General features: G+C 44.9%; 1 protein-coding gene across 1 annotated transcript; it reads right to left on the minus strand.

Annotated features, from left to right (window-relative positions):
- Positions 1-1,874: 1,874 nt before the first annotated feature.
- hibadha (3-hydroxyisobutyrate dehydrogenase a) lies at positions 1,875-22,868 on the minus strand. Its single transcript, XM_086171484.1, has 8 exons — positions 22,747-22,868; positions 20,528-20,682; positions 20,266-20,375; positions 20,058-20,179; positions 9,874-10,007; positions 9,181-9,257; positions 3,980-4,136; positions 1,875-3,133 (listed from the first exon to the last, which is right to left on the minus strand). The coding sequence occupies exons 1-8, from the start codon at positions 22,814-22,816 to the stop codon at positions 2,975-2,977; spliced, it is 984 nt and encodes a 327-aa protein (XP_086027610.1). The 5' UTR covers positions 22,817-22,868; the 3' UTR covers positions 1,875-2,974.
- Positions 22,869-22,968: the final 100 nt, after the last annotated feature.

Genomic DNA, 22,968 nt, shown 5'->3' on the forward strand with positions numbered 1-22,968 from the left:
GTAGTTTGTCTTCTTTGAGACCTCAGGATTCTATTGTCTGCAAAACCAAAACAAGCGTTTTCAAGTTAAAAGATCCGAAAACCCCATGCCTCGCAAGTGACTTACGGTGCCACGTCTAACGGTATTTGGTCTTGTTTTTACTCAGATGGATATAATATCGTATTTGACAAGTGCTTCCCAACAAGAACAATAACAGAGGGTGTCACGAGCCCACAACACAACTCCTACCGCAAACTGCTCGCCACAGTCTGCTACAACTGTGGCTGCCACTAAAGACGACGGCGGCACCATTAAACATTGCGAGGAGACAGCAGCCTCGCAGAAAGCTTTATTTAAAGCAATACCACATGTTATCCCCCTTCCCCCCCAACTCATTGTAATGATGGAAGTAAGGGAATCATTCTGAGATGATTGCTACTATTTTTCCCCGACTGACATCAAGAGTCGAGTCCCTGCTGGATAGATCAGAGACGGACACCCCCGGAAGGCAGGTTCCCGGACTGATTTGGAAGCATCTAATGGCAGTCGTAAAGGTCTCTGACAACGGCAAATGGTATCCGCGACCCCCCCCGCCCGACCGCCAATGTTCGTATTTCCGATTTTGGCCCAGAGTTCTGGGACGAATATGTAAATCAGCCCGGTGACATGTGGAAAAACAATTCAAAAGCAAGACCCTCAGTCCTCTGTGGAAGTAGTTAGCAAGGTATGCATGGTAAGTCCATCTTTCCGCTGCTTTCTTATTGGACTTTAAACCAAAATAAACAAAGAAACAACAGTCAGCGTCCAGGGTGTGGATTAATTGCTATTTGATCAATTTGATCAATTTTTAAACCCCTAGATCTTCTGGTCAAATATTCCCAAAACCCAGGGAAGTGTCCACTTGTCAAAGTGCACCAAAGAGCATACCTCAACAGCATTGCGCCTTCTGTAACATTGAATCAAAACCGAAGCAAAGCTGATGAAAATGGTTTCATTTACTGACATCCTGGACGATCAGATATGGCGGCCTTGCTGTGAAACTCCCAAAATAATCACTGCTTCTACATGGTTTCATTCAGTGACGTGCCGTCAGGGGAGGCAGGACAGGCCGTGACTCACTTGCCAATCTTGGAAAGAAAAAAATGTAAAACGAAAAAAAAGAATTAAATGGTTATATTCATCAGCGATATGCACTATAAAGGTAATTTTCATTTAACTTTGCTGTTTTTCACGTTTACTGCTCAAATACTAAGAGACGTGCGGTGAGGCCACGCACCATTGAGTCTCAACACAGATTGTGCATTGACGGCTGACTGCTGGCCTGCTCTGCAATAAGACCGTACTGCTGCCTCTCTGTATGATTATAAAAATGTTAAAACACTTTTGCTCTATGAACTACATTTCCAATTTTTTTTTTTTTTGTCAACAACTGTATGTGGGTTACTAGTTTCTTGTGCGAACATAAAGTAGCAGCCACCCCTAAGTGAGGCACGCAGTTCTCCTGCCTCACGGTATGAGGGGGCGCTCATACCCGTTAACTGCTGCCAGTCAACTGGTGAATAATATAATCTATAGAGTTCATATGTTTGTAAATCTGATTGTGATGAAGTCCGTGCCTCACCAGTCATGAACCTGTGTCAGCTAGAAGGGATAAACAAAGTGTAGGTTGGTACACAGGCACCTAAAACTGTCCAAAAATGTATCTCCATTTGGAGCCTGCATGAATCCAGGAATTCATTAAAGTGAAACATCACCAGGGAAGATTTAGGATTTAGAGCCACCATGTTGCCCCGCAGAAACTAAGACATGACGAATGAATTTAAAACGGACTGCAGACGACGGAGGCATGATGCACGCGATGATCCCACTTTACATAAAACCAGACAAAGGGAAAATTTTGCAGCAGAAGTTTTATTTTAGGCCACAGCGCTACTGAGCCTCTATTTCACAGATCCGAGACAAACTATGGACAGTAAAAATGACTTTTAAGGAAAAAAAAAGTTACATTGTGTTATGGATGTGTTTTCAAAACTACAACACGGTATAAAATATACATTATGTACATTTGGTTACAGCGAGGCGGAACCATTATCCAGTGACGGTTTGCCCCGCGAGCCGAGAGACAGAGAAGGGGATAATACTGAACGGCAGAAGAAAAGTGCGGCGTTTCCGATAAGCAGTATAAAATCCGAAACGGTGGTCATAAAAAATAAGATTTCCCGGGGGGCTTACTGAACAGACGTAAACTAACGGAGCAGAGAGGTAAATTCAAATTTGATTCAGTAACTGGATCAAAAATGGCCCGGCAAATTGTACCGCGATGCACACAGTGCAAAAAACAAGCAGCTAAGGTTCACAGTAGACAAGGAAGGAGAGCAGATCCATTGTATGTGGTCATCTTTGCCCAACAGCCAAGCGGGAGAACATCGGTAATGGGAATAAAAAGAAAAGAATAAATTGCCCGAAGACTCGGGAGTGGATGATGTTAACGGCTCGTAAAATAAAACGACACACACACACAAAAAAAAACGAGAAAAATAACCTTTGAGCCACCGCGATGCTCAGATTTGTAGACGATACACTGTGGCGAGAGGGATGTGGAACTCTTGATCTAACAAAAAACACCTAAACCCTGAAAAACCATGCATTTATCCCTTCCTGGGGAAAAAGAAATACAGTTCGACGTTAGCTGTACATCTACGGTGCATCATCCTTCCACTATATTCCCCGCTCCATCTTTCCAGAGCCAAAAAAAAGGGAAAGGAGCTGTAAAACAAAATGTTTTTTTTTTTGATCCCAGAGACACCAAGGTCAGTTTTCCGAAGTACTCACGGTGAAACGACGAGACATATGTTGAAGTGCAGCATGACTTCATGTCTTTGAGTGAAGGGCAAGGCGTTAGTCTGTCCTGAGCGTAGTCGGATGAGGGACATTAGGGTATGATTTTGTGTTATACCGCTGTTTGTGTGGGCCTGTTACAGTCCAAAGGCCGACCTCACAGACCCTCCTCCTCTCGCAGGAACTGGAAGACGGACGAGAAGTCCTTGTTGGCGTAGCCGCGGGAACACATGACTCGGTAGATCTGGTGGGCGAGGGAGCCCAGAGGTATGGGCGTCTTTGTGTTGGTGGAAGCCGTTTGGGCCAAACCCAGATCCTGCGGAGGAACACCAGACCTTTGTTGAGTTTTTAACCCCCCCGAAAAAGCCAGAAACGTTAGCCGCCAGTTGTTGTTCCTAGAAGCTTTGAACCAAACGAACTACGAGCAAGAACCAACGTTCCTTAAACCATTTGACCTCTAGTCATCGGCAGGGTCTTTGGTGGAACTCATAAGCCATGCCCATTCATAGGTGCTCTATGTGGACTGCTAAGCGCCATTTTTAAAAACTATCACAGTCCCCGGATGGCTGTTTTCTCATGACAAAATGGACAGAACTGGCAATAAATGGACCCATGAAGAGGTCACAGCTCTTCGGTGATATCCAGGGCTCGCGGCAGAACATGAACGTTTTTGCTGAAATAAGTAAGGAGTTAGCTAACGGGGGAAAAGACACCCGACGGCACTTTGACACAGAAGACTTTTTACATCACTGTTGATGATGGTCACCAGCGTAGCTCACCAGCTGTAAAACCACGACAGGAAATTATATATCATAGCGGACGAAAGGTTTTCTGGTTATGATGAGGAAAACAGTGTTTTGGGTTCAAATATTCTTCATTATTGTCAAGGCTGAGTTGGACTGTGGCTGCTTAGAGGGCTGGAAGACACGGAAGACAACGTAATCACTCCAGAGATACACAGATTCTCCAAGACGCGGATGAGCTAAAATGGTGAAATTTTGTGAAAACACAGAACTATTTATTAAAATTAAAAAAAGACAAACAAGGCATGAATTAGAATTGAAGCAGAACGAACCCCGAGGGAGCGGCGTTGACACGCAAAATGAATCACAAAAATCAAGACAACGGCTATATTTGTGGTTGACGTCAGATGTGACGATACCTTGGCCATTAGCGTCGTTCCGAAGCCGCCCTGGTAGTTGTTAGCAGAGGGGACGCCCTCCATGACACCCGGGACCGGGTTGTACGTGTCGCTGGACCAGCAGCGGCCTGAAGACATGTTGAGGATCTTGGTCAGCAGCTTTGGGTCCAAACCGAGTCTGGGACAAGGAGACGACACAGTCAATGATTCCTCCGTCTGCTTCTGCGCAGACGTTCTGTGCAACGTTCCTGCACTGGAAAAGGCAGTCTTTCCTGAAGCACTTGGTACCTCGGCTCACGTATTTAAATCCCATTGGGTTCTCCAGCACCCAAACACACTCTACTCCTGTGAAACTCTTTTATGGGTATATTTGTGGCAAAAATATAGAAAGGAATTGAAGATATCTTTAATTTTTGCTGTTTCTCTTCTGTACTTTCTCCTCTTGTCAACACTGTAGTCTTTAGTCTAACACTTAAGTGCCTTTCCTTCACTAAATCAGCAAAAGTAAACCCCTCTCGCATATGAGACCCTCGCTAACGCTATCCCAAGATAGCGTTAGCTATAGCGTTAGCTATAGACAACGCTGGTTGTCTTCACTAATCCAAGCAAACAATCAAACCCGAGACCTTTGCTTCATTAACGTAGTCGCGACTTTAGCCACATGAGCCGTCTTTAGCTCATCGTTGTTCCTCAGGATCGGACAGATGGTTGACTTAGCCGTGTCGTTGTGCTTGGCCAGATTCATAACACCAACATCGCTCTTACGTTTAGCTACTATTTCCTCCTTCATATTGAATGTAATTCTTAACATCCCAAGAACTAGCACTCAACGTTTTTTGACACCATCATGAGAGCTAACTTACCAACACTTACCAATGTTCTCCTGCTATAACAGGAGAACATGGGGATGAACGATGTAAACAACGCGCTACACGATAATGCCACAACACGGAAAGCCTGTGAGTTTGTTTATTTGTGCGTTTTTGCACTGAGGCTTGTTTGCAGGTTGATTCACAATTGATCGAATACTCTTTACGTAAGCCGGGTTCTACTGTTTTGGGGTTTCTGTTAATCATTGGTGTAATCTGTTGTGATTTGGCAACACATTTATAAAATCTGACTTAAATCCTGGTGAAAATCCTCTCGTCCAGATCGCCGAAATTACCGTCTAGCATTTTCCACACAGAGCACACTGAAGAAACTTCTAAATGGGGAACTTTTATTTTGCGGGGAGGTCAAAAATGGGGCAGTGCGAGGAAAGGAAGAATATTGTACAACAAAAGCAAATGAGAAAATGGGACAGGCATGGATTCGAGAGGGACCGGGGCGGGAGGGGGGGGGGATTGAATTAATTTCCAAAATGGGGAGAAAGAGAAACAGGGAGGAGGGTGCGGGGCAGTGGTTGATTGCTGTAACCCCCCACAGCAGAGCCTTCTGGCTGTCCGCAGCCATTCCTCAGTGTTAATGGCTGAAGGCTTTGTAATGCCGGCTAATGCAGTATTGATGTTTACCAGCACGTCTATCCTTCATCATCCCTTTTTCATGGACAAAAAAAAAAAAAAAAAAAGAAGTGGCGGGGAAACGGTTAAGCGGCACTGGAGGGTGTGGAGGTGGTGGTGGTCGGGCCATAAAACTCGCTGTCACGTCCGACCCCTGCGTACCGTTAGCTCGGCCGCAGCGACCTGCTTCCGTATGTTTGCGGGGATGCGCCAAAACGGCGAGGGACCGAGCGACGGAGTGAGAAACTCGATTCGCTCTCGCCGTCCCTTTTCTTTTCGTCATCGTTCTACCGCCTCGGCCGGCCTGTCGCTCTGCTTTGCCCTCAACGTGACTGTCAAACCATCGTGGCTCCTTCAGGCCGCCGGCCACCCTCCATCCATCCATCCTTCCCTCCACCTGGCTCTCGTTCTGCCATCACTACCGCAGTTTTTTTATTGGCTGTCTACTAACTAATTAAGAATAGGAATTGCATTTACATGCTCACCATGTCTCCCCCTCCCTCCTCCTCTGGCAGTCTCTTTTGTGTCCGCTCTGCCCCCCCCCTTCCCAAAAGGACTGTTTTGGAAAAGCGTGGGTGAACATGTGTTTTTCCCGCTAACAATTTTTTTTTTTATTAGCCATCTCTTCTTGATGGCTTATTTAAAAAAAAAAAAAAAAAAAATGTGGACATTTTTTTTCCGACTATTTTTTAATTTTTTTTTTCTTTTTCGAACCGCAAACTGTAAGGTGTGCCGGTATGACAATAAAAGTTCCTTGAATCCTTAAATCCAGGAGCATCCCTCGCTAAGCCGCCTCTCCTCTTCCTCTATCACTATCCCCCCCCCCCCACCTCATCTTCACTGCTGACACCTCCCCATTTGAGGACTCTGGGGGACATATGTTTGACATCGCGCGCCGCCTCCCCCCCCCCCCTTCCCGCACCCAGCAAAGGATGGCGGCCCCTCCCTGCGTTCTGGGTCAGCAGCTGAAAAGGTTACTGGCTGAGCTGCAATAAAGCGCGTCCGAGCGCGCAGATCATTTGTTATAGAAACCGGCGACACTGACGGGGAGCTGTTGTCCTCTGTTAACGATAAATCAATGAATTACCCCCCCCCCCCTTGTTCCCTCCACCACTCGCATTTTACACACACACACACACAGAACCACACATATAATTTGCGTGGAGAAGCGGACACGTCACGCTTTAACAAGATTGACTCGCATAAAACGTACACGGCTCTCGCAGGTGGAGTTCATTCGCGGCGCCGATCGTCGTCGGCCTCTCGTCTCCCCTCCGAGTCTGATGTCACGACGGAGGAAGCCCGCGCCCGTTCTCCCGTTTATTATTACATTAAAGAGGTAACGAGCGCGCGCACACACACACACACCACCATTTACTATCTCATTTACGGCGGCAACAAGCGCATTTATCGCCCAACTTTAATCGTCGACGCAACATATGCTCGCAATTCACTCGAGCTACGGTTACGGGCAGAGGAGGACAGATGTGTGCGTTCACACACACACACACACACACACACACAAATCCCCCCACCCTCATCAGCAGACGGTGTGTTGTCTCAACTCAATATATATACAGGAGCAGATATGCGTCTTTTCTCTCCCTCTCTCTCGCTTTTCATGTTAATACATATCATTAAAATCACGGTTGTCACACTCGCTTTTTTCCCCGCCGGCCCCCGGAGTGACGAGCTGGGCGCTCGCAGAAATTACAGCGGGCCGGGGAGAAATGAAAGGATTAAAAGGAGAGGATAAAATGAGGAGGTAGGACTAATAGGGTGACGAAAATCAAAAGAAAGGAGAGGAAAAGCAAGTAGAGCGACTCTGTGAGTGTGTGTGTGTGTGTGTGTGTGTGTGCACTCATAATTGCCATGCGCGGCCATTCCTTGCACTAAGAGAACGTCATGCTCGGCTGGAGACGGCTCGAGCCTCCATCTGAGATCAACAAATTAGCTGGAACGAACAGAGCCGCGTGTGCGACAGTGTTTGTCTGTCCGCGCGCACAGGTAAAGACACACACACACACACACACACGTGCACGCACACAGACACTTGAGAAAGGGCAGCTCTATCAGGCCCAAGTCCGGCATGATAAAATGTTATTGCTGTTTTCCTTTAAATTGGCAGTGACTCCTCAGTCTCCTTTGTGTCAGACTGTGTCAGCATGTGTGTCAGTGTACACACACGCACACACACACACACACACACACCTCGGAGAGCGTCCCCCTTCTGCATAAGAGGCTGGGGCTGCAATGCAGCATGGGAGATTTACGGGTGCAGGCTCTCTTCCTAAATGACGGCAGTCTTTGTGAAAACCCTTATAATAAAGCCCAAGAGATTGGATTTGGTTAGAAGTAAGCGGGGGCTTCCCCACTCGCAACTTAATGCAGCAAAAAAAAAAAAAAAAAAAAGTAAAAAAAAAAAAAAAAAGATAAATTTACATTTACACCCATTTTGTCATAGCCTTTTTATTGTGATGATGCACATGTACTGTAAGTAGTAGGTTATTGCAGTTTTGGAAAAAAAAAAAAAATTGTCATAATAAAAAAAAAAAAAAAAAAAAAGAAAAGCTGTCCACACTGCCGCTGGATGTAAATCTGTCTGCGTGCATGTGCGCGTGTGTGCACGCATGCTTTAGAGACATTGTGGCGATGTGTAAATCTGTGATGCACCCTTAATGCCTCCATATTTCAGGGGCCTAGCGGGGGGATTTATGAGCGACCGCTCATGCCAATTTTCCTTCTCTGTCTCAGCACGGATAAATCAGACGGGCCGAGACAGCTGCACTTTGTGAAGAGCAATTCGCCGACGTGCACGCGCGTGCACGAGGGAACCGTCTCGGTCGCACAACCCATTCAAAGGAATATTAGCCGCACGATTACGGGAAAGTAGGGGGTTCCATATCCTCACTGTAAACTACAAAAATGGACGATTTCGGTCGTTTCCTTCATCCGATGGACGATTGATATGCAAGCGACGACTCCACGGGAAATTTGGATTTTGGCAAGAATCGCACGCTGTGATCCATTCACATCTGTCGGCATTTTAATCCGTTTTTTTTTTTTCCCCCCCCCATCCTGACAGATATCCCGGGCCAGTTCCTCGTTTTTATCCGCCCGACCCGGAAGACCCCCGAATCTCGCCATTAACGACCCGCGCCTGCCCGGCATCGAATCGCGGCGTGATGAATGACGAAATTTCTAGCTAGCGTTCAACGACGCGGTGTGTGACGAGATCTGGGCGAGAGCTCGATCAGCAGATGTAAATCAGAGCTGTGGCTCCGCCTCCCTCATCCATCTCGCTCCGTCAGAGACAGGCCTGACTCGGGCTGACCCCATTTCTACAGTTCCATAAACCAAACACGCCGACACGCGGATTTCCAAACCTGTTTTTAAGTAGTAAATTACGACAACTGTTACAGCGGCTGCTATTACAGTGACAGCTATATTCAGGGGCTACTTTGCAGCAAAATTGATTCGGACTGTGTCAAAAGCCTCCAACCTTGAGCTCAGGCGTACACCTGTGCAGCTCCAGAGCCTTTTTGACCCGATTTTAGGGCCGGCCAAAAATTTCAGGTTTGTCAGAGGCTGCCTTTGACATATCGTAAATCACGGCCCCCTGCCTTCGGGGCGCTTTACACACTCGATGAAGGGTCTGAAGACAAACGGTAGATCTGGCGAGCGTACTAAAGATATACGGCGCTTTGCTTCCCAACACAGTACCTGATGCCAAGGTTCATGGTCTCTGCGGTCCCGATCATCCCGATAGCCAGCAGCATGTTGTTGCAAAGCTTCGCTGCCTTGGGGATTAAAACCAAGAAGAGAACACGGCAATGCTCCCATTACTTCAATTCCACACAACTGGCACAATACTGGATGCTATTTCTTTATATTCCAAGAAAAATAACTTGATATGGTGATGGCCTCTAGCAGGATAGAATGAAGGAAACAAACGATTCAATGAAATGTTGACTGACTGGTCATAGCATGTTATTTGTTATATTTTCCCCAGGGTCAAAGCTTTTTTTTTTCCCCATCGCAGACGCTAACGCTAAAAGTTTGCAAGTCTACAGAGTTGTGTTCACATCATGGGACACTGGAACGTCCCGCCTCAGGCCATTAGGTCAGAAGATGCCACGAAGACGAGGACGCATATTAACTGATATAAATGTTTTCGTTGTGTAATATGGTTTCAGAGTCCCGCATGTGCACGTAGCACGGTAGCAAAACAAGCTATCAGCCGGGCTAAGCCGAGCTTAACCTTGACAATTTATATTTTATTGTATTTCTTCTTCTCCCTCCTTCCTACTATTATTGTCATGTTTTTGCTTGAAACTCTGGCACAACAATTTCCTTCAGGATAAATAAAGTTGTTCTTATCTTATCTTATCTTATCTTAATGTTGGATGTTGCTACCTGTCCAGTGCCGACCTGTCCACAGTACACCACATTGGCGCCCATGCAGGTGAGCAACTCCTGCGCCGCCTGGTATTCCTCCTCTACTCCGCCGACCATGAAGGTCAGCTTCGCCATGTTGGCGGCCCCGGCACCTACACACACACACACACACACACACACACACACACATATGAATGGACTGGCACAGCAGTCTCACAAGTGCAGGAAAGAGAGCTCCATTTCCCAAAACTACAAACCGTTGTTAAGTAGACAGCGGGTTAATAAACAGGGGTATTGAAGAGAAATATAAACAAATTAACCACTTGACTGTTTCAACAAATCCATCTGTGCTTTTTACTTGTGTGTGTGTGTGTGTGAGAGAGTATCAAAGAGGGCCAGGGGTGTTAAGTAGCACCAGAGGGACAGGGGTGTCTTTAAAAGCTGATTTTTGCCATCATCCCCCTCACAGTCCTCATGGGAGCTCTTGCCTTTTGTCCTGTCACCAACCAATACTCTCCCTTGTCTCGCACATGCACCGGCAGCTGTGCCCGAGGCCGCCCCTCCTCGGCCCGAGTATCGGTGACAGGCGTGAGGGGTAATTAACTTTACACTTTATCATGTTCAATTAGGCGTCCCTCCCCGTGCCTGATGGCTTAAGGAGCGTGCCATGTTGTTGGAAGCAACTCCGCCCCCTGCTCCCCCATCCCCCCCCCCCCCCCCCCCCCCCCCCCCGCTGCCTCTGCTGGGTCCCCAATGCAAAAAAAACAAAAACAAACTTGCGTTATGGAACGGACTTAAACACTAATGCTTGTTAGCGCTTTCGGTTAAATTGCGGGGGAGGTGGGGTGGGGGGGCTGCGGAGAGCCGGCGAGGACGAAAACGCTCTTCGGGGAGGGCGTCATCGAGCCGTAATGAAAGACCCCTTAATGCTGAAAACCTAATAATGTCAGTGTTAATAATTAAAAAGGGGAATTAGCGTGTACAAAGGAGCTGAAATCACATTATCAGTGCAGGAGACCGGAAGGAGTGGATCTCCATCGGCTATAAACACAAATATACACCCTCCCTTTTAATTGGTAGCGCTGTTGTCAATAACATGGAATGATGCCGCTACACGGGTCGTATGCGTGTCAAGCATGAACCCACGCTTAACAACAATCACACAAACACACGGGATAGATTTACCTCGTTTTTCATGGACGGAATGGATTTTGCTCAAAAAATGTAATCACAATAATAAACATTATCTCCATGCTATTTCTATTTCCAAGTTTTTAACTGCGCGGGCATATAAACGCACCCTCGAGCACGTTCTCTCACATTCACGCACGCGGACGAGAAAGCGCGGCGTGACATTTTGTAGCGGTTCATTAGTGGAGATCGCCGTTCACGGGCAACTAAAGAGGAGATTATTGATAACGCGATCAATGCGCGGATCGATAAATCTCACGAAAGAGCGAGAGGGAGCGAGAAACTCGGAGAGCGAGAGAAAGACGGGAGAGGAGGATAACGATCTCGCTACATACCTCCCGTCATCCCTCCCTCAAATTAACTAATCACCCATAATAAGCTCTTATGATCTGTAGAGGATTTCTATAAACAGTGACAAGGGGGGGATGATGGAGGATCCTCGTTGTGGGAAGAAAAACACATCATTAACATAACAATATGTATGCATGTGTCTGCCAGCGTTCCGGTGAGTCTGTTCGCTGTGCACAGACCAAAGTTCATTTGTCTTTGCACGTGTGAGGTGTAATTGTGTCTTCGCTGTGCCTGTACTCTCAATGTGTGTGTGTGTGTGTGTGTGTGTGTGTGTGCAAAGGGACGTCGCCTTCCCGGGCCAGTCCTGTCAGAGACGGATTAAGGGGGAATCCTAATGAGGCTTCTTCTTGAGTGCCCGCTCCGCCGGCTCATCCATCCCAGCGGGAGTGACAGTCCGGGATCGTTAGCGCCGCGACAACGACACAACGCCCCCTAGGGGGCGGGGGGAGACAAGGTGTCCACATCCGAGTGTGTGTGTGTGTGTCTGTTGGCCAGGTAGATGAGGGCATAATGGAAGATTTCGGAAGAGGAACATGGAAATGTTAATAAAAGGTATCTACATGGGAATAGGAACATGGATATCATGTCATACCTTGACTTACGAGTTTCATTTTTTCTGTGGCCGTATGTCAAATTAAATTGAACTACTAATTTGGTTTTGTTATGTACACTGCTCAAAAAAATAAAGGGAACACTTAAAAAACACATCCTAGATCTAAATGAATGAAATATTCTTATGAAATACTTTGCTCTTTACACAGTTGAATGTGCTGACAACAAAATCACACCAAAATGATCAATGGAAATCAATTGTATCAACCCATGGAGGTCTGGATTAGGAATCACACTCAAAATTAAAGTGTAAAAACAAACTCCAGGCTGATCCAACTTTGATGTAATGTCCTTAAAACAAGTCAAAATGAATCTGTGTTGCTTCCTGAGTGGACACTATGATTTCACACAAGTGTGATTGACTTGGAGTTACATTGTGTTGTTCAAGTGTTCCTTTTTTTTTTTTTTTGAGCAGTATATTTTCAAGTAAGAAAAAGAAGGTATACTAGACAAATAATGCATTAAAAATGCAAAAAAGGGTGAAATAAACTGGTTTTATTAAGTGTATTTACCTTGAAGATAGGATGAAGATTTTCCGTTTTCGCTCTATTGCTTAACTTGCTCACTACACACTTAATGCTATGATGTATTGCAAAATACAACTAGCACACTTTGCTATCCTTTATGTCTAAACTTCATTTAGCGACGGAGTAAATGCCACTCGTTTGCCACTCGAATGGCTCTTCCGACACCTCACAGATGATGCTCTCTGTCACCGTATCCCACCAATAAAAAAAATTCTCCATCTCTTCACGGACGAGTCCAAAACAGGCACACCTCCCTCGTGTTTTTCCAGGATTTTCTCCGGGCAACCATGCGGCGGCCACGTCGGTGTCAAATCATCTAGCTTGCTCCTAACTCAGATCTGTGCATGCATCATAAGGAAAAAATAAAATAAAAAAAACAAAATAAAAAAATATAAAAAAATCTGAAAATTCGTAAGTCAAGATTCCACTGTACAAATATCTGACACCAAGCATGGAAAATAATAGCGTTGCTAAATGCAACCCAAGTAGCAGCTATTTTGATGTTAAATGATTATTCCGTGGAGTTTATTCAGCTACGTTTTATTGGAGCTGCTGGAAAACAAAATTTTCTTTCACGTACTCAAAAGCCTATAAAACGGGGAGAGGAGGGGCTGAGCCCAAAGCGTGTGTCGCGCAATGTCGTAAGACGCTCAAAGCACGGAAAACACCACCTTCTTCTCCGAACGGGTTAGAACGCAGGCATTAGGACAGATGCTTAACAGCAGGCCCTCCACCGCGGGAATTAACTATGGACGTAAGAAGATGAAACTAGTTGTGTGCGGGTAAAGGGAGATCAGAGAAGCAACTTTGGTTTGGGCCGTTTGTAGTGAGCACTATATTCATTAGCGCCTTCTTTCACGACACACCAAAAGAATCAAACAAAACGATTCACGGGAGCCTCGTAACCTTTTAAACTCTGGCTCGTTTTTTTTTTTTTTTTTTTTTGAAGTGGGATGTCTGTGCGCAAAGCCAGCGGGAACGTCTGCGCGCTCGGCGTCCGTTCCTGCGCACGGTGTGTGTTTTGGACAGGTGCAAATCTCAGCGCCAGCCGGCAGTAACACATCAATAGGTTGCTGTGAGGGTGTGTGTCTAAAAGTTACAAGCGGTAGATCCTTTTTTTTTTTTTTTTTTTATTGGTTGTGAGTTTAAAATTAAACGGCGTTTGTGAATCCGCGACCCGCTGCATGAAAAAACAGTCTCACACAACAATAGCGTGATCACATCAAGCCTGTTTTAGCTTTTGCATTCGACGCCATGACATTTAACTAATGGATTGCAAAGTGTTAACCCCCTTGCAATTTTATTTAAAGAAAACGCTAATAAAAGGTCCAGATTCTGGCTTCTCTCTAGGAATCTAAAATTCAGACAAAAACAGTTTAACATGACATCAATGGGAGTTGACCGCTCGCCGTGTAATCCAGTAGGATGTTTACAGGCCAACAACGCAGCCTTATGTGGCCCGCCAATATAATTATGCCCGAGGGCAAAACTTTTTTTTCGCGCAAATTAAACACCCTTACAAGCCCTGTAAAGAGCACAACGGATATCGTTGTGCGGGGGAATACTCGAGCATATAAAAAAAAAAAAAAAAAAAAAAAAGCAGCATTATTATCTGCCAACTTTGCTAATGTCGAATAGCGATGCCAGCAGCGGGCTATTTATCGTCTCCTGTTGAGAAGCGCCGCGGGAACCGAACCCCACACGCGAACGCTTTTCACGTAAACCTTGGGGGGAAAAAAAAAGGCGATTTAGCTGAAGAGTCGAGGCGTTTGTGTTTTAGTTTGTGGCGCGCATCCATCGACCACCGGGCCGGCCTTAATCATCATCACCATCATTATCATCATCATCACTATCAGTAACTGCTCTATTCCATTGGGGAGAGCCTGGTCAATGGTAGGTGACAGTGAAGGAGGCATTAGAGATCCACAATCAATCCTCTTCCTCGCCTAACAAGAGTTGCAGGAGAAAAGAGCAGTTAATAATGATAAAGAATTAGGCTATTAAACACACACACACACACACACACACACAACCCATACTGTCTGTCAAATAGACAGCGTGCTAATTCCCTTTGAGTTGAGTGACATGCTGTTTCACGTATAAAGGTGACATTTGAAGGACAGGTTTTGGATTTGAGAGACTCATACACCAGCTGACCATGTGTCTGCTTGCAAACACACACACACACATACGTCTGCATACAATGAACACACGCAGCAGATGACATAGGGGAAAAAGGAGTGCAATCCAGTCTCCAGCTGCTGTGGGTCTGCCTCCATCTGGAGCATAGGCAAGAGTACCCCCATCAGCACCCTCCTCCATCATCACCGTCCCTGGTCACTCCACTCCCACCCAAACTGTGTCACTGGAATCAGTCAGTGAAAAGGCTTGTTATGCTAATCTAGTCCTTGGGCCGCTGTCCCGCTCGCGCTGGTTAGCCATCAAAATGTCAAGACGGCAACAGCCCCACCCCCGCCGCATCTATCCAACCTGATTCCTGAAGCCACCGCGAGAGGCACGGTCCTCCGGTCAACTGTCTCAGAGACACTTCCATCATTAATCCCATTCTCAGACCGGATTAGTTTGGCCTAAGTGATCTGGTACTTCCTCCGGCCACACGTCCTGCAGGCAGATTTCACCGAGACAAGTTTGCCTCGCCAAGGAATACGATTTTTTTGTACTTTCAGATTTCCCTTCAAATTTGTGACATGTCAAATGAATAATTTCCTGAAAACTCCAAGTTTAATTTTTTTGACAGGTGTATTATGTATTATGAATTTATTCATAATAGATTTACTATGATCATTATTTATTATAATGTATTAGTGAATTTTTTTGACATCGAGTATTGAATTTTTTTTTTTTTTGCATCTATCACCTTGTCTTTTGCCTTTCAAAACTGACATATTAGTGTGACAACCAAAATGGTGTTGACCAAGAGGTTGGCAAGCTACGGCCCGCGGGCCATATTCGGCCTTAAATGTTCTTTTTTCTGGCCCGTATTTATTCACATCAACTACATTCCTATAAGATGTTTAGATTCGAAGGATTCGCTTTTACAGCGTGCTTTTTCCAATGCTCTCTCTTTGTCGACCTGAGCTGTCCACCCGACGAAAAAAAAAGCTGTCAAAAAGGTGAAAAATTGAAAATACGAGACTGCAAAGTCTCTTTCAGGTGAATTACAGCAAAAAGCGCCGGGTCTCATCGGTCAGGCGACCATCACCATGAAGAAGGAATACAACTACGGCAGCAACTTGCCATCTGTAAACAGAGACGCTTCCCGCTAAGAGGTTAGCCGCTAATACGTAGACTCAGCACACCTTCTTTTTCCATCCATCAATCTACAACTAAAGACAGCATAAAAGGCAAGTTATCGACACATTTGTAAATTTTTCAGCAATTTGGGAGGGCGGTGGGAGAAGACCCTGCTGGGGTCTCCAGCAAACCTGCCGGACAAGGAGCAAATTCCTCCCCAAAGGACGACAGCTGGTAAGAAGACGCTGGCATTTCTCAGTTTTTGCTTCTACTATTTATTAATGAACCGGTTAATTGAAAAGCAATGGAAACAAATTTCACAAACATTTCATACTTTTATTTTTTTGCCTCAGCGCCTCACAGTTTAATAAAATACTCTCGGCCGCCACAATCTATACTGCCGATCATCAATTTCCCCTTGATCTGCATTGATTTATGAACAGCGTGACATGACAACTACATAACCTGTAATGCACAACGGGGAAAATACTAAAACGGGCCGGCATGAGGTGAATTCAGAGCACAGCGCTGCTATAAAATGGGACAAAATGTACAATATGATTTATACTTGGTGACCGTGGTTAGTTTTGCGATCATTGCGATTTTTCAAAGGGTGACAGTAAACCTCATAGATATATTTCAACACATCGAGTGCCAAAGGGTTCCTCCAAAATGCCCTTTGTAACGTTTTTTTTTTTTTAATTTTCCTTTTCAGATGTCAGGAAAATCTTCTGTTGGGAGTGAATCACTCTGAACGCCCTGAGGGGGCTGCTTACTCAGCAGGTGTGCTGAACCTGCTGAACATGTCAGCCGTGCTTTCACAAATTTAAGAAACAAACAAAAATAAATTAAAATTAAGAGTCCATTCAGAGCTCTTTCAACTGTGTTGGGCTGCATCACATATTATCTGTTAATGTTATCCACTTAGGACAGAGTGAAACAGGATCCCAGTAGCTGTTAAATCTGTTGCCCAATTATTTATTGCATTATCAAATTCATCCCATTCGCTGTAAGTCGGGGTCAAATTAATCTTTGCGGATGCAGGTCCAGGTCTTTAGGGCCTGGAGGGACAAATAAAGCCTAAATCTGTCAGCAGAGTAGATTGGCAGCATAGACTTATGAACCAAATGGTGCCAGCCTTGGCTTGAACAGGATCCGACAGGCCGGGGGATGACGTTCGAACTGTCGGCAAATGACACACTGCATGAGCGGGGCTCGAGTTGATGTGGTTTGGATATGATCGGAGCGGTGCTGAGACTCGGCCTAGTTAGCTGGAGATTTTAAGACCTCGCAAAAAAAGCGACGTTCGACCTGAACGTCCCGCGGCAGCGTGACTTCGCCGTTCGCGTCGACGGCTAACTTTCCCCGATGCTTAGAAAAAAACGGAATGACAGTTTTTTTTTTTTTAATAAGTCGTCCCTTAGATTTGTGGCAGCCCACCATAAGCACACAGACACAAAACACGGGCATTCTGGGTAATTACTGCTAACGACCCCACTTGTTAGTTAGACTATTTTTGCCATTAGTGTGCCAACACCCCGAGTGTGTGACATCAGAGCTGCTTTTGTTGTGGGCCCACTTTGCATGCACGGGCACTTTTAACGACACCAGACCGGAGTGTGTGTTTGCAAACGGAGTCTAGCGCGCCGGAAATATCGCTTCGACATAGCCGTGTCGGTGCGGGGAGACGTTTGCATTAAAAAAAAAAGAAAAAAATCTCATTGGGCTATGCCGGGTGAAGGCCGCCACGGCAAACGCTCTGTAAAAATAAACCCCAGCGGGTCGCCCGTGAGAAAGAAAGTGAAAGATGGCGGAGGATTTTTTTTCTTCTTTTTTGCTAGCTTCTTTTAAAAAGGGGTTATGACTCCGTCATTTGGATTCCACAACTACCCGCCAAAACCTCCGGTGACGCACACAATGTCTGTGCAAAACACGACAAATCGCACATTGGACTATTACTTTGTGCTGGAGGAGAAATGGAAATAAAAGGTGTTAATTACAAACCATCACATGCTATGTGATGGTTCTATTGTAACCATCTATTGTAAGTCGCTTTGGATAAAAACGTCTGCCAAATGCAATGTAATGTAATGTAATGTAATGTAATATGGATAAAGATATTGAAAGTTAAAATTTCCAGTGTAAGGCCGCTTCATTGAATTCAACTGTCATTCATTTCATCACCAGTCCCTGCGCTTTTGTGACACGTCTGAGTGATTTCCGTGAAAAAGGCAGAGCGGCCATAACGCTGAACTCGTGTCACCCGCACTCGTCCCAAGTGCACAAACGTCCCGAGTGCAAAAGTGCCTTATTTGGGTAGGGTGCCATCTCCTGGCTAGACAATTCATATACCACCCAGGCATGCAAACACCACGCTGCTCCAGCGGAGCCACTTTATCGTTTCTCGCCAACTGGCAAACTAGCAAACCTTGAAGAATCCACAACAAAATCACCAACCCGCATCTCCAACCTCTAATTGTGCACATTCTGATCACATTTAAATGGATTCATTTAATTACCAATGTGCGTATTTCGTTCAGACCTACCATTTTTTTCTGTCTCCACAGCCTTAAACATTATCTCAGTCGGGTCGGATAAAACGTTCGCAAACCCGGTTCAAAGTTAGCATTTGGTTTTGCAGGCACGTGTAACCGGTGTAGAGCAAACTGTTGATGCTGGGATGGTAGCGGATAAATCATTGGTCATCTTGGGCTAGTAAACGAAGCTTAGCTGGGAGACAGGAGACACAGGACCTTGACTGCACACACACACACACACACACACACACACACTGTTCACCGTCTATAGTATGTAAACAGTCTGTGTGTTAAGGGAGAGTAACTGGCTTAAGAATGATCTTGGCGGCTGCTGTAGGTCTGTCCTGCAGACGCCAGCTGGTAAACATGCCGGTGCGGGCCTTGTCTGTGTTTGTAATGGCAGTGGGGTAACGGTGCGTTTGCGCTTTAATTAAAAGATGGCGCAAGACGGGGGCAAATAGACTATGACGGGCTTGTCGCGAGACCACATGGCATACCTTCAGGGCAAACCTGGATCAAAAAAAAAGTTCCACGTGTGTCTTAGAGAGAGCGCGAAAGCCGAGGAAAGACAAAGAGATGGACAGTTTTACTGAGAAGTGTCTCCCTCGTATCTTATCTCCCTCCTCCCCTCTGCTCCATGTGAGGGCAGTTTCTCTCCTCTTTATGACTCTTTATCTGACATGAAAGGCCCTAACACGGGATACTCTCCATTACGGGTCCATCAACTTGAAAAGCTCAGACATGGGATTCTCCGCCGCAATTCAGCCTATTAAGAACGACTGGCGATCCTGGCCTCTGTCAAGGAGCCGTCATGAGCAGACAGCGCAGACATAATGAGGACTTAAAACCTTAACCTTGCCTTCAAGACCCCCGGTCAAATGCAGCAATAAAATCTTGAGAGGGCAACCTACCGCTCGGTAATTAAACCCATGTCCTCGCATTAACCCGAGACGTCCCACAGTTTAGATACACAAAAGAGCGCGAGTGTGTTCGGGAGTCAGAGAGAGGGGTCGCGGGCCCGATTGCCGTTTCATATGAATAATCTCTCAAAAGGTTTGACGCCAAGAGGCAAGTTTTCGTGCGTTCTTATTTCAACTGCCTTAAAAGCACTGATATGTAAGGGCTACAACGGTGGCAATCAGTGATTAAAATCAAATGTAGCCAAATTTCTCAAGGTGAGACGACTTCCTGGGGTCTCAGTGGGCAATGATAAGGCCCACTGAGGTTTTCCCCCTTGGTCACCTGACTGACGCTGAAAGATATTCTAATAGTTGATGCAACTTGATCACTGCAACAAAAGAACAGATGTTCAGTATTGCCCTCATAGTGATAGGCATTATAAATGAATATATATGGATTGATGACTTTGATAAAACACACCACTTTACCATACCACAAAAATGTGCCAACTTGTACACGGAAAACTTATATTTCCTGTGTGTAATGCCATGTGTATGCTTTTTGAGGATCTTGGCAACACGCAGGGCTGCTGCAAGGGCTGCCAATTGTGTTTTTGTTTGGACTGGGATTAGTCTGGGTTGTCTACAGTTACCTTAACAGGATGCCAATCCCTCTCTGCAGGAGAACCGTTGTCAAAGTCAGACATCGTTCCTGCTTACAATAAGCCTTTTATTTTGTACAAAGCTGGGTGAAAGGAGGAAATGTTCTGAATATTTGCAAAAAAAGGAAAAAAAAAAAAAACTCTATTATTCCATAAGTGAGACCTTACCTCCTGACACCGGAGCATCCATGAAAACGGCACCCATCTTCTCCGCTGCGACTGCCATCTCTTTTGAGACAGCGGGGTCAATGGTGGAGGAGTCGATCAGTAATGTTCCTTTCTTTATCTTCCTGAAGAAGGATGAAAATTTTGTACATCATTCTGAACCGTTCCCGGTGGTGTGTTTTAGTCATATGCTATTTTACACAAAAATTACTTGAGGATGCCATTTGGACCCGTGTAGACCTCTATGACATTGGGACTTGAAGGCAACATTGTTATGATGCGATCCGCTTTTTCAGCCACCTCTGCCGGGGAGTCCATCACCTAAATATTGGAGGAACCGAGATGAGCGTGACAGACACATCCTCGGCATTAGACGATCATTTACCGACAATTTCTCATCTTGAAACAACACTGTTTAATCCAAATGACAATAAAAGCATTAAAAATGCTCCCATGCCAGTCATTCCCGTTACCTGGGCACCCAGGTCTTGGAGCTCCTTGCAGGACTCAGGAAAGACATCGGTTGCGATAACCGGGTAACCGTGTTTTAGCAGGTTTTTGGCCATGGGACTCCCCATGTTTCCCAGACCGATGAATCCGACGGGTGTTTTTGAAGCCATTGACCGCACTGCCATCGAAAGAGACAATAAAGTTGCGTGATCAAACGAGAGCTGTTAACCTTAGCTGAAATACAAGCAAATAACACAGATTGCTATTGTGCAGAGGAGGATTTGCAATATTGTGTAGAAACTGTAGGTGGGAATCTACACTTCAAGATGTGCATGACAGAATAAGCAGTGTGGATGAAGACTCGCAGATTACATGCTCACAAAAAACATTTGTAACATACTGATATCCCAGACCATATTCCACATGGGACAGTAGTAGTTAGAAATAATGATAATAATATATTACAAAACTGAACATAAAAAGGCTGAAACACTGCCAGTGAACAAACTCACAAAATGCCAAGAAAATGTTCATATAATGACTTATTACTATAATAAATATATTTTTATCAGAAAAGCTGACAGATGTTCTTATTTCAACTGGTGTGTAGTAATAAAATGGACAGTTTAGGAGATGTCTTTTGGCAAACCCTGTCTTTTTTCTGAAGACGAGTATCTGCATGAAAAATTGCCTATTAAGATGATCATAAAATATAATAATATGATCTGTACAGGTATATTTGAAAAATAACAATCTTCCTGCGCCCTCGGGGTGCCCAACAGCAAAGTCCATTGCATTTTTTTTCTTTTCCCTCCAAAAATGAGTGGTGGCAGCTGCGCTGTCCGTCATCCTTATTACACCATGCTGACAAATATACCGGCTATAAATCCAGATCCTCAGCAAGAGGTCAGGCAGGTAACTAATCATAGTAAAACACACTAGTGAAGCTGAAAACCGTTTCATTTTGCAGTGTATGACACAATCAAAGGGGATAATAATAAAGGTAAACAAGGGGTTAAGCTAATGATCACTTTCAAAATGTGAATCCTTCCTTCAATCCCAGCTTAGACTATCATCGGTCAATCACAGGGCCACCGATGGATGATTAAGACTCTTTAATAAACCTGCTGTGCGGTTTAGGACTGTGGGAGAAAACATACCTTCGACTCTAAACAGCTTAACCTAAATTGTATTCAATCAACAACTGTACAAAATACAAATTAGAGGAAGATACCTACATGGAAAGCATCTGAGATATGTGACAAAGGTTTTAATATCCTTACATCTCCATTACAGCTATTTTTTCCAACTTTAAACACGAATGTTTACATTTGGGCTTAACCTTAGCATATTGTGGCAAATAGCAGCAATGAGACTGCCCTGACTTTGTGACACTGCTGAAAAGGCACATGGGAAAATCTTAAAAATTATAAAAAAAAAGTGTTTTCTTTACTTTCTCAACCCTATTTTATAATAAATAAAGTTTAATTCATGTATATATATATATATATATATATGATACTCATATGACACCAATACTTGTCCTGTCTAAATATGTTTTTTGTAACATCCTACCAGCCCACGATATGCAAATGTTGTTACATTACACTGGACTTTGACATTCAACTGGACAGGACTCGGGGTTGGAGTTTTCTGTGGGTGGTTGTGGTGGGCGAGAAAACAACATCATAAATGATATTTTCTGCATCCATGCGACTGCCACCAGGGACACGAAACAGCTTCAGATTTATAAACATTATTGAGGCACTAAAAAGAACCTAAATGGTGATACAAGTGAAAGTAAACTATACTAGTAAGGTAGGAATAGAAGAAATCAGTGTTTAGACAGTGATGTTAAGTAATCTGTTGCTATACGACTGTTAGCATTATTACAGAGGAATAATGTGACCTGAGCAATCGTCTTCTAAAATAATGGTTATTGCCAACACATTGCATACGTAAAACACTGTGGGGGATTTGCATCCACGTAATTGTTAGCTAAAATTAGCAGAAGCGAGCCATTCACCTCTCTTTAATTTGCTCCTCTGTAAAGGCACTGTTTGCTAAACAAACATCTGACTGTCAACTTTGATACACCGTGATCAAATTGTAATGCTTTATCTAGCATCTCCAGGGGGGACGCTAACAAGCTAGCATCGGATATCAAGCAGGAGCGTTTCCGTCTGATCCGAACACGCAAGACACGAACAGGACGAGACAGCGATCCGGGTAGATACTTTACCGAGGGCAATGTCAACATGCTTATTCCACGTTCGCAATACATTTCGGGACCCTCTAAACAACGCAGCCATGCTTCTTTCTTCTTGACCTCTGCATGCGGTGACAGCTGTCACTGCAAACCTGCCGAACGAAATGTTATGATTGACTCCTGGCCTGACCAATCATAGCCTGTGCTTTTTCAGCCAATGGCGATAAGCAAAAGGCGGGACTTCCTGCTCGTGTT

This window comes from Fistularia commersonii, chromosome 24 (genome assembly GCF_037954325.1).
Source record: "Fistularia commersonii isolate RoL2024-O1a breed Wild chromosome 24, RoL_Fcom_v1.0, whole genome shotgun sequence".
Taxonomy (NCBI): Eukaryota; Metazoa; Chordata; class Actinopteri; order Syngnathiformes; family Fistulariidae; genus Fistularia; species Fistularia commersonii.